This window comes from Bos grunniens, chromosome 23, assembly GCF_055505025.1.
Source record: "Bos grunniens cultivar Pamir isolate PY7600 chromosome 23, Bosgru_T2T1.0, whole genome shotgun sequence".
Lineage (NCBI taxonomy): Eukaryota > Metazoa > Chordata > Mammalia > Artiodactyla > Bovidae > Bos > Bos grunniens.
The window spans coordinates 31,057,777-31,070,836 of record NC_141187.1 but is presented as its reverse complement, the minus strand read 5'-3'; the positions used below and the strand labels follow the sequence as shown (position 1 = coordinate 31,070,836).

Here is a 13,060-nt window from a genome sequence, read left to right as displayed (position 1 = left end):
TCTATCTCTATGAGGCAGGTGATTTCTTCTGTGATGAGAAAATAGATCTGTCATGAACATATCCACCCTGCCATTAGTTAATCTCTAAAGCAATAACTCCAGGATTTATAAAATTATAATACATGTACATATGCACAACTATCAATATTTATTTATTTATTCATAGAATCTTTAGAAAATAGTGAAAAGAAAAAAGAGACATAACTTTCTGGAAAAAGAATACGAGAATTTACAGTAGGCAGCTTCAGGGTGTCACTGAAAGAACATTTCATACCATTTTATTCAGGAGATTTAGCTGTGATCTTTACAAACAAAAGGAAAACCCAAAATTCGATGATGCTAAAGTCCTTAATATCTGAGGGATTGTGTGAGGATATTTCACATTTCTCCCTAACTTGGGTCTCTTCCCAGAAACCTTCTTAGTGCCCACTTAACTTCTTTGTTTCTCAATGTGTAGATCAAAGGATTAAGTGAGGGTGTCACTACAGTGTAGAAGAGGGTGAGGAATTTGCTGTAATTCTGTGTGTATTTGCTCTTGGGTTGAATGTAAATGGAAGCTAGAGTCCCAAAAAACAAAACCACAACAATTAGGTGGGATCCACAAGTCCCAAATGCTTTCCTCCTGCCTTCAGTGGATTTTATCTTCAGCACACTCCTGACAATGCAGCCATAGGAGACCAGAATAAGCCCCAGAGGTATTACCACATAGAGGACAGAAGCTATGGAGAGCTCATTTTCCAGGAAAGTTGTGTTCACACAGGCAATCTTAATCAGGGCAGGCTCCTCACACATGAAGTCATCCACCATGTGATGGCTGCAGAGAGGCAATTGGAAAACAAGGATGGTCTGAACAGTGGACCCCACAAAGCCACTGATCCAGGCCAGAGCTGCTAGTTGCTGGAGGAGCTTTGGGTGCATGATCACTCCATAGTGGAGGGGTCGACAGATGGCATTGAAGCGGTCATAGGCCATAACAGTCAGCAGGACACACTCTGTGGAGCCCAGCCCCAAAGCAACATACAGCTGGATCACACAGCCAGTGTAGCTAATGGTCTTGTCAGGCCCCTTGAGATTCCAAAGCATTTGTGGGACAACACTGGTGGTGAAACAGAGGTCCAGGAAGGAGAGATTGGAGAGGAAGAAATACATGGGTGTGTGGAGTTTGGGGTTAAAGTATGAGACCAGTATGATCGCTGTGTTCCCCATCAGTGTCAGAATGTATATGATAGAGACGACAAGAAGGAGAACCATCTCCAGGTGGGGCTGGTCAGAAAAGCCCAGTAGGATGAAACCTGCCAGAGTGCTAGCATTTGTTCCTTTCATTGCTTAATTGTGAGTCTCTATTCTTGGTCATTCTTATTTTGTTCCTGTGGCAAAGAAAGTCATATCAAAAAAAAAAAAGAAAGTCAGATCATAATCATAAAAATATAACAAACTAAGTAAAATGAGCACTTTGACACTGATTTTTCTATATAGAGAAATAACAGATTAAAATTACACAAAAATAAATGATATACTGTGACAGATTCATTTTGATATATGGCAAAACCATTACAATATTGTAAAGTTAAATAAAATTAAAAAAGAAAAAAATAAATGGTAAAACAAGTTGTCTTGCTGTGTAAAGAAACAGAGTCTGAAAACACCAAATTCATTGCAAGGATATATATATGAACATAGAATTGACATAGATATACAAGCTGGATTTAGAAAAGGCAGAGAAACCAGAGATCAAATTGCCAACATCTGCTGGATCACCGAAAAAGCAAAAAAATATCTACATTTCTTTATTGACTATGCCAAAGCATTTGGCTGTGTGGATCACAACAAAGTGTGGAAAATTCTTAAAGAGATGGGAATACCAGCACACCTGACCTGCCTCCTGAGAAATCTGTATGCAGGTCATGAAGCAAGTTAGAAGTGGACATGGAACAACAGACTGGCTCTAAATCGGGAATGGAGTACACCAAGGCTGTATATTGTCACCCTGCTTATTTAACTTATATGAAGAGTACATCATGCGGAATGCTGGGCTGGATGAAGCACAAGCTGGAATCAAGATTGCTGGGAGAAAAATCAATAACCTCAGATATGCAGATGATACCACCCTTATGGGAGAAACTGAAGGAGGAGAATGAAAAAGTTGGCTAAAACTTAACATTCGTAAAATTAAGATCATGGCATCCAGTCCCATCACTTTATGGCAAATAGATGGGGAAACTATGGAAATAGTGAGAGACTATTTTTCTGGGCTCCAAAATCACTGCAGATGGTGACTGCATCCATGAAATTAAAAGACGCTTACTCCTTGAAAGAAAAGCTATGGCCAACCTAGACAGCATAATAAAAAGCAGAGACATTACTTTACCAACAAAGGCCCGTTTAGTCAAAGCTATGGTTTTTCCAGGAATCATGTATGGGTGTGAGAGTTGGACAATAAAGACTGCTGAGCGCCAAAGAATTAATGCTTTTGAATTGTGGTGTTGGAAAAGACTCTTGAGAGTCCCTTGGACTTTAAGGAGATCAAATCAGTTAATCCTAAAGGAAATCAGTCCTGAATATTCATTGGAAGGACTGATCCTGAAGCTGAAACTCCAATAATTTGGCCACTTGATGTGAAGAATTGACTCATTGGAAAAGACCCTGAAGCTGGGAAAGATTGAAGGCATAAGGAAAGGGGACAACAGAGGATAAGATGGTTGGATGGCATTACTGACTCAATGGACATGAGTTTGAGCAAGCTCTGGGAGTTGGTGATGGACAGGGAGGCCTGGCGTGCTGCAGTCCATGGTGTCAAAAAAACTTGACATGATTGGCTGACTGAACTTAACTGAACTGAGAATAGACATTAGAGTATAACTCAGAACAGATGTGAGAAGTATCCCAAATTCTCTGAAAACAAAATACACAGGCCGTCAACATGCATAGTGTGAAAAACCAAAGAAATGGAAGGTAAGATGATTATTACACATATTCATACAGGCTAGATGATAGATATAAAAGAAAAATATTGAAAAATACATTGATGAGCAAGAGGCTGAGAAACAAGGCATATAGAATTCGAAACATGGAACAAAATAGGAATTGTTAGAATTTTCAAAATTGAAGTGTTAGAGATAATTATTATTAATATTCATTGTTTTTCTGTGAAGCAAATATTTACTGATCTAATAAGTGTGGAGGAGAACTTCTGAAATCTCCCCATTTGAATCACAGGTCTGCTATTTTAGGAATATGCTATCCAGGAAATTCTATTTACAATCCCCAATAAGCAAGCTGTACCCTATATGACATGAATAGTTCACATGCTTTAATATAGTTTTATAGGCCAGGGTACAGGTGAATATAAATGGCCTTCTGAGTCAAGCTCTTCTAGGCTTAACTCTAAGTCATGACTTGAAACTGTTGGCACTGACTTGTTCTATTTTGAGAAAAACCCCTATCCTTTTGAATGAGCAACTAGAGAAAGGAATGTACACTGCATAACTTAATATAGAAATGAGTTAATTAAATCTACAGTCTCTGTGATAAAGAAATATGAAATATTTTCTTAATGAATTAATATTTTTATCTTGAGGTATTTTCTTTTTTTGTGTGTGTGTGTAATAAAGTTTTAATAAAGTATAAAGGAGATAGAGAAAGCTTCTGACATAGGCATCAGAAGGGGGCAGAAAGAGTACCCCCTTGCTAGTGTTAACAATGAGGTTATATAATCCAAAGAATGTCTGGAGGTTGTAAAGACCTCATCAGACCCACTCCCATAATTTACATTTTAAGATAACACTGTCCTCAGGCAAGATACGTCCTTGTAAAGACCAGGTCTACTCCCATAATTAACATTTTAAGATAACAGAAGGTTGAATCCAAAGACTGTCCTTAGGCAGGATACATTGTTGTTATATAATCCTAAGGAATGTGGAGAAAGAAAAGTTTGTCCTTTCTTCCTCCTTGTTCTACTCATAGAATGAATCTTTTTTTTTTAATGGTGATATTCTTAGCATACATCTTTAGCATTAAGATTCCTAAACAAATCATCTTTGTCATTTGAGCATATTTGTTAAATAATTCCTTTGATTTTTCTTTATTAAAACAAATTTGATTAACATTAAAAAAAAAGAGTTCATGAATTCAGCCACTAATGCAATCCAGTGACCTTCCATCAAGTAAGTTATTTTGATTTATCAGTGTCTTTACACTATTAACTTGCAAAGATTAAGAAACACAGGTAGGAAAATTTGTACTTCCGAATGGTCAATTTTGAAGTCTTCAAACAGGTACAGTCATTTATCTTGGACATCGAATCTAAACAATTTGCTTAAAAACAAACGAATAAACAACAAAACCATCCAATGACAATTACTGATTTCCCTTTTAGTATCCTAGCAAGAAAATTAAACTTACTTCTAAGAACCCTTCACCTTTATAGCACCTCTCAGGCAATTATTGCACATCCAGTTTAGAGAGGATACATGGCTTATTTTCTTTGGCATCCATAGTAATAATCAGTTGCATTTTAAATTTTGGCCAAGACAAAACTCTCATGTGTTCTGCATACAGAATGATAATTATTTCCAGAATTATAGCAAAAGAAAGATACTGACCTTGGTGGTCACATTGGTTAGCATTTTTCTATCTGTCCACATATTTTGGTGGTATAATTAAAACCCTGACATTGACCTTACCTGGTTAAATTTCCTCTATTATTCAGTAAAGTGTAAAACAACTGTGCTTTTGAAAGATCCAACATCTCCTGGGGAAAAGACAGCATGTGAGTGGCCTCACTTTGCTTGATGTAACTCTACAATGTTATAATATTTTCTTGTGTATAATATTATCTTACAAGAAAAACCAACTATTTCTGTGGAGACACCACACTGAAACTGGTCTTGCTCCCTTTCACATTTCTGTTCTTAATCAGGATGAGGATAAAAGGACTTATATCTGCAAAGAGACGAAGCTAGAAAGTATTCCATACTTAAGAGTCAATGTCAGTTTATACATGAAAAACTGCTCTTGTTCGCTACTAAAGGCAAGTAGCTCTGGATTTCTTCAACTTTTAAGATGGATTTTCTTTTTCTTCCCCCACCTAAACAGCAAAGTACTACTTTCCAGGAAGAATGACAACCCAGCTGTGGAGATTCTTGGGGATTTTGATGAGAAGGTCATTCATGATCACAGATCTAGGACAAGCAGTGGAGGAACCCCATGTGTGCAGTTTGTTGGCCCCCTTTTCCTGTAATCTCATGGTTCAAGTCTCTTCAGATGGATGGTGCTTAGCTTGCTTCCTCTGCACACACCTCTGGAGTTCTTCCCAGGCTACTTCCTATCATTATATTAGAGAGGAAGACATTCCCTGGAGAGAGAAGAGCTATGGAGACTGTGCTTCTGTTGCTGCTGAAAGACAATCAATTGCACACTACCTGCTAAACACACATGGGCAAAATTGTCAATGTTATATATGTAGTATCTTAAAAGATTTATTTGTTGAAATTCATTACAATTTTTATTAGTTAGACTCAGTTTTGAACATAGTATTGAGACATGCATATATTTGGAAATACACTCTTGAAGTTACCACACAATTAATGAAGATCCAAGAATAGATCTACAGACTTCTGGGTAATAGGAAATGTTAGGGAAGAAGTAGAGTCTAGTATCTAGTATAAAAGGGGAGAGACTATTGCAAATACATGATCTCTTCTTAGAAGTGGCTAAAAATAAAGTTTTTATATCAGAAAAGATTTATGCTACACACATAGCATTGTTATTACTTCTTGAAGAATTGGCATTTTTTTATAGTTGCTTTTAAAACACATGGTGTACATCCTGCTTTGTGTGAAATGATTCACTGGGTGCAGTTTATTTTTACAGTGGATATATGTGTAGAATAATATATGCATATAATTTGAAAATAAAGTTCAGATACTGAAGTTGTCTATGCAAAAATTCAACCTAGTAAATCTGAAGATCTAAGGGTTTTATTGAACGAGTCATGAATTGGGCAGCATCCCGTTTATCAAGTAGAGAAGAGCTGTACAAAACAGGAGGAATTTATATGCCGAAGGGAAAAGAGTGGATTCTTTCAGGCTTAGGTCACCTGTGTGTGAGGAACGGTCTGGGTCTATGTGTCCTTACTGGTGCTGACTAGAAAATTGCAGACTGATTAAGACTACATTGCTTGGAGAGGTTGTATTTAACTTAGGTACTTGGTCTTGGTTTGCTGAAGTGGTCTGAAAACAGCTGACTCCACTTGGGGCCTTTTGTTTCTTTTTTCAGTTCAGTTCAGCTCAGTTTGGTCGCTCAGTTGTGTCCGACTCTTTGCAAGCTCATTGGACTGTAGCACGCCAGGCCTCCCTTCCATCACCAATACGTGAAGTCTGCTCAAACTCATGTCCATCGAGTTGGCTATCCAACCATCTCATCCCCTGTTGTCCCCTTCTCCTGCCTTCAATCTTTCCCTGCATCAGGGTCTTTCCCAAGAGTCAGTTCTTTGCATCAGGTGGCCAAAGTATTGGAAGTTTCAACGTCAGCATCAGTCCTTCCAATGGATATTCAGGACTGATTTCCTTTAGGATTGACTGGTTAGATCTTCTTGCAGTCCAAGGGACTGTCAAGAGTTTTCCCAACACCACAGTTCAAAAGCATCATTTCTTCTGCGCTCAGCTTTCTTTACAGTCCAACTCTCATATCGTACATGACCACCGGAAAAGCCAGAGCTTGACTAGACAGACATTTGTCAGCAAGTAATGTCTCTGCTATTTAACATGTTGTCTAGGTTGGTCATAGCTTTTCTTCCAAGGAGCAAGCATCTTTTCATTTCATGATTGCAGCCACTGTCCGTAAATATTTTGGAGCCCAAGAAAATAAAGTCTGTCACTGTTTCCATTGTTTCCCCACCTATTTGCCATGAAGTGATGGGCCTGATGCCATGATCTTAGTTTTCTGAAATGTTGAGTTTTCAGCCAACTTTTTCACTCTCCTCTTTCACTTTCACCAAGAGGCTCTTTAGTTCTTCTTTGCTTTCTGCCATAAGGGTCGTGTCATCTGCATATCTGAGGTTATTAATATTTCTTTGATATATTGTTTCTTTTTTAACATCAAGTAAATGTCTAAATAGCACAAAATTCACTTCTCCGTATTCTTACTCCTGTCTTTCACGACGTTCATCTTATGTTCAATCAGTAGACACCAGCTGTTTCTGAATAGTTTTTCCTTTCATTAAATTTATGGAAATTACACCATATACTTCTCAAAATCCAACTTAATCTCATCGTTCATAAATGTGTCTTTCATGTTCTAATTAATGAAAGTATGAGAAACAGATCTTTTAGGAAATTAAACTATTCTATTATATCTAGGGGAGCAAGAGTGTAATAGAAAATGACAAAAAATACACTTGAAGGATTTTAAAAAGTACCATATCACAAAGGGAGTGATATATATTATGCTAAGGAAGTTGTATTTCCCATGATCCCAAGGAGACTATTTCATATTAGATAATATCGTAGACTCCAGATTCAGATCAACTTAAATTCTAATTCCTCGGGCAAGTTGTTGAACTTCTAAAAGGTAAAGTTTTCAAATCAATAGTGAGTGGAATGACAGTTTCAGGTTCCTAGGGTGGCAGGTGATAAGTTAGTTACCACACGTAACATACTTGGCAGAGTACCTGGCACCCAGCATAAATCAGCCCATGTTTACCCACTGATACATTAATGATGAGACTACTCATGGAGTGTGTTAAGACACAACAATATTTTTATTCTTTTATTCATCTTGCCTGTACCATGTAGCAGTCCTTTCCTTGGTCCTGGTTTAAAACTCCAGAGTGCGCTATAACCTTTTTGGTCATTTACCAATGGTAAAAATGTCCACTTTTAGTGATAAAGTATTTTCACATTAGTAAATAAAATGTCCACTGTCGAGTGACACTTGATTTATATGTAAAGATTCTGTGTTTCCTGAGCTTCAGCCTGCTCCCGTCTGAGACCTTGCAGTGGCGATTTGGTTCAACTGAGTCCCTGCTTTCCACCTTGTGCATGCTCCTCTGTGCCTCTAGCTTGATAAGTGCAATTTCAGAACTTGCCAGGGCAAACCTGTGTGGAGGGAAAAGGAGAGGTTAGGCAGGAAAGTTTAGTTGACTAAATAGATGAAACAAAATTGGCATGATACTGACAATTTTAAAGTGCTTGTTAACATACATGGGTTTATTTGAAATTATTCTATATCAATTTTCCATATTAGAAATTTTTACACATTAAGAGCACTAATCCTTTGTTCACTGTGTTACTGATTTCTGGCCTTGTTTGATTTTTTATTTTAGACAAAATTCTCTTATGCTTTTAAACTTCTGAGATGTATTAATTTCTTATTCAGTATATGACAATGTTTTATAAATGTCCTGTGTGTGCCTGAAAAATTTTATATGTCATCATGCCTTCAGTGTTTTCACTATATTAATTTTGTAATTTTTGCTGTGCTCTTGATATTTTCTACGTCCTTATTCATTTATGTTTGTATATCTTTTCTACCAGTTATCCATTCAATTCTGGCTGTAAATTTGCTTATTTCCTTTCTTATATGTTAGGTTTTGCTTCATATTTTAAAGTTATTTGATAGAAAGCATTTTAATTAAAGATTATTATAGCTTTCATGTTAACTAAATGGTTTATATTATGCAATGTCTCCCCTTATTCCTAATAATAGTTCATCCCTTAAAGGCTACCCTGTTTGATAGTAGTAAGATCATGCCAGTCTTCTTTGTTGGCTAGTATTCACGTGGTATGTCTTTTCTGTACTCTGTACAGTGCCTCTTCTTACAGACTTGTCTTATTTTTTAAATTACTCTACTACATACAAAAAGAATACATGGAAAGTATTAATGTTCTATCCTAGTGTGAGCAAAAGGATATCATTTTCAATAGCTTTTAAAATTTTATTGTATAATAAAATTATAAGATTTTAAATGATTTGGGTAATCTTAGTGCTTAGTACGCATTTACCTGTCCTAATCAATCAGTGAAGTAATTTGATTTGAATATAACCAGGTTTAATTATTAATGCTAATACAATTTTATCTTATGAACCGGGATATAGAAAGTTTACTTAAATGTCACCTGTTAACCTTGTCAATGCCTCCTAACTAGATCATTTATTTTCTTCTCCAACATAGTTGCTTTTTTTTACTAATTTATTCAACTTCTTAATATATCCAGAAAGAATCATTTGTCTTTGTTAAAATGATTCCTAGGATTTAATCTCTGTTAAAAGAATTAATTTTTTTGGCAGCAGCACACAGCATCTGGGAAATTAGTTCCCCATCCAGGGATCAAACCATGCCTCCTGCTTTGGAAGCATGCAGTCTTAACCACTGGACCACCAGGGAAATCCCTATTTAAGAAAAAAGCAGACTACATTCATAAAACCATAGCATGTTGCGAGTATATCTAAGCAGGCTCTAGAATTAAAGCCAATAAACTATTGATAATATTTTATAAACAAATAACTATGTGGATATGGGTAAAATAAGGTCAATATTTTTAAACTGAACATATTACCAAGATTTTAAAGTATGTTATTAGAATAGATAAAACTTTATATTCAGTATGAAGAGAATTATTTTTCTAAAGTTATGATATCCATAAAAGTGAATAACATATAGGAGGCCAAAGACATGTTTTGGTAAAGAAATCTATATATTGTGACAAATATAGATATTTAGATTAAATGACAATACTTTAAAATTCTAATGCATATATTCTTAGATTCCAGATAGAGAGTTAAAGAATTGATCAAAAGAGATTGAAAGCCATTGTGTGAGGACAAGAGATGTATAAATGAGAGATACTAAGTCTCATGGCTCATATCTCGTGGAAGCTTTCTCTGTGGGTGGAAGAGATCAGAAAAATCCCTGGATGTACTTAGTCCCAGATGCCTCTAGTAAATGAACAAGAATCAATGATCCCCTCTAAAAGAAAACCTGTTAGGTAATTGTAGGTTTTCCAGTGGACATTTATGCTTGTATGTAAACAATGGACAGAACAGTTATGGCCTGTGGACTACTGAATGAGACATCTGGAGAAAAATAGAAAGTTCTCAAGAAAGTTCTATCTCTATGACGCAGGTGATTTCTTCTGTGATGAGAAAATAGATCTGTCATAAACATATCCACCCTGCCATTAGTTAATCTCTAGAGCAATAACTCCAGGATTTGTAAAATTATAATACGTATACATATGCACCACTATAAATATTTATTTATTCATTTATACAATCTTTAGAAAACAGCCAAAAGAAAAAAGAGACATAACATTTCTGCAAAGGAATATGAGAAGGATTTACAGTAGGCAGCTTCAGGGTGTTACTGAAAGAAAATTTCATGCCATTTTATTCAGGAGATTTAGCTGTGATCTTTACAAACAAAAGGAAAAACCAAAATTAGATGATGCTAAAAGTCCTTACTATCTGAGGGATTGTATGAGGATATTTCACATTTCTCCCTAACTTGGGTCTCTTCCCAGCAACCTTCTTAGCGCCCACTTAGCTTCTTTGCTTCTCAGGTGTAGATCAAAGGATTCAGTGAGGGTGTCATTACAGTGTAGAAGAGGGTGAGGAATTTACTATAATTCTGTGTGTATTTGCTCTTGGGTTGAATGTAAATGGAAGCTAGAGTTCCAAAAAACAAAACTACAATAATTAGGTGGGACCCACAAGTCCCAAATGCTTTCTTCCTGCCTTCAATGGATTTTATCTTTAGCACACTCCTCACAATGCAGCCATAGGAGACCAGAATAAGCCCCAGAGGTATCACCACGTACAGCACAATAGCTATGGAGAGCTCATTTTCCAGGAAGGTTGTGTTCACACAGGCAATCTTAATCAGGGCAGGCTCCTCACACATGAAGTCATCCACCATGTGATGGCTGCAGAGAGGCAACTGGAAAACAAGGATGGTCTGAACAGTGGACCCCACAAAGCCACTGATCCAGGCCAGAGCTGCTAGTTGCTGGAGAAGCTTTGGGTGCATAATCACTCCATAGTGGAGGGGTCGACAGATAGCACTGAAGTGGTCATAGGCCATAACAGTCAGCAGGACACACTCCATGGAAACTCTGTGGAGCCCCAAAGCAACATACAGCTGGATCACACAGCCAGTGTAGCTAATGGTCTTGTCAGGCCCCTTGAGATTCCAAAGCATTTGTGGGACAACACTGGTGGTGAAACAGAGGTCCAGGAAGGAGAGATTGGAGAGGAAGAAATACATGGGTGTGTGGAGTTTGGGGTTAAAGTATGAGACCAGTATGATCACTGTGTTCCCCATCAGTGTCAGAATGTATATGATAGAGACGACAAGAAGGAGAACCATCTCCAGGTGGGGCTGGTCAGAAAAGTAAGATGATACCTGCCGGAGTGCTAGCATTTGTTCCTTTCATTGCTTAATTGTGAGTCACCATTCTTGGTCATTCCTACTTTCTTCCTGTGAGCAGATATTAAAATCAGTCGAAGAATAACTATTTTCTTCCTGTGGGAAGAAAATCAGATATAAAAATCAGTGGGAAAATAACTAACTGAGTAAAGTGAACATTTGACACTGATTTTTATATAGAGAAATAACAGGCAAAATAAAATTGTGCAAAATATAAAATGTAACATGTTGACTTGTTATACAGATAGAAATATACGTCATGAAAACATCTAGTGCTTAAAAATATATATATAAACATAGAATAGAATTAGAACATATGCAAAAGCAGGTTTGAAATGTATCCCCAATTCTCTGAAGATAAAATATACAGGCCAATGCCATTCTCCCATGTTGATGTATGGCAAAACCAATACAAGATTGTAAAGTAATTAACCTCCAATTAAAATAAATAAATTTATATTAAAAATATATATACAGACCATTAATGTGCATAGTGTGAAAACCAAAGAAATTGAAAGAAAGATGATGGTTACACATATGGATACATGATAATAGATATAAAAGATAAGTTGAAAAATACATTGAGAGAGCAAGAGTCTACCAAAGTACACAGCTCTGGAGACCTAAAGACAAGAAGAGTTAGAATTTTCACATTGCAAGTGTTAGAAATGGTTATTATTATTATTCATTCTTTTTCTGTGAAGCAAATAATTATTAACCTGATAATAGTGTTAAAGGAAACTTCTGTGATCTCCCTAATTGAGTCACTAGTCTGACAACTTTCTAGAGAGTAATACTTTCTAGTATTTACTTTCTAGAGAGTAAATACTACTCTCTAGAAAAATCTACTTTACAGTCCCTAAAACAGCAAACTCTTGCCCCTAGTAGCCCCTCAGTTCACATACTTTAATGTCATTTTATTACAAGAGTATATGAATTCAGCCACCTAGTACAATGTGTTGACTCTGTTAAAAGTAAATTATGTAGAACTTACCCATGTCTTTTTAACTATTAACTTGCAAAGATTAAGAGATATAGTTATGCAAATTTGTGGTTCTGAATGGTCAGTTCAGAGATCTCCAAAATGGTTGCAGTCATTTACTTGTGATATCAAATCTAAACAAATTCTTTAAAAACAAAGTAATAAAAAAACAACAATAAACCCTCCATTGAAAATTTCTGATTTTCCCTTAAATATCTCCACCAGATAATAAAACTTACTTCTAAGAACCCGTGGCCATTACAATGACTCTCAGGCAATTATTGCATAGTCCATTTTAGAGAGAATAAACATCCAAGGTAAAAATCAGCTAAATTTTGAATTTTTGCTGAGACAAAACTATCATGTATTTTGAGTAGAGTATGATTGTTTTTCCAGAATTAGAGCAAAAGAAAGTAACTGATCCTGGTGATCACATTGGTTAGCATCTGTCTATCTGCCCATGCATTTTGGTGGGAAAATAAAAACCCTGAATTAAAGTTAACACTAGATACATTACAATTGACATTGACCTTATCTGGCTAACTTTGACTCTACTATTCAGTAAAGAATAAAATAACTGTATTGTTGAAATGACTTTGGCCACCTCATGCAAAGAATTGACTCATTGGAAAAAACTCTAATGCTGGGAGGGA

The 13,060-nt window shown here is 36.2% G+C and overlaps 1 protein-coding gene and 1 pseudogene across 1 annotated transcript; both read right to left on the bottom strand.

Annotated features, from left to right (window-relative positions):
• Positions 1-390: 390 nt before the first annotated feature.
• On the bottom strand, positions 391-1,323 carry LOC147347236 (olfactory receptor 2G3-like). The gene has a single exon (XM_086370535.1). The coding sequence runs from the start codon at positions 1,321-1,323 to the stop codon at positions 391-393; it is 933 nt and encodes a 310-aa protein (XP_086226661.1).
• Positions 1,324-10,499: 9,176 nt separating this feature from the next.
• Positions 10,500-11,432, bottom strand: LOC147347235 (putative olfactory receptor 2W6; annotated as a pseudogene).
• Between the last annotated feature and the right edge of the window lie 1,628 nt (positions 11,433-13,060).

Excerpts from the sequence above, each read along its gene's own strand:
- LOC147347236 (XM_086370535.1), bottom strand. The coding sequence starts at position 1,323 with ATGAAAGGAACAAATGCTAGCACTCTGGCAGGTTTCATCCTACTGGGC.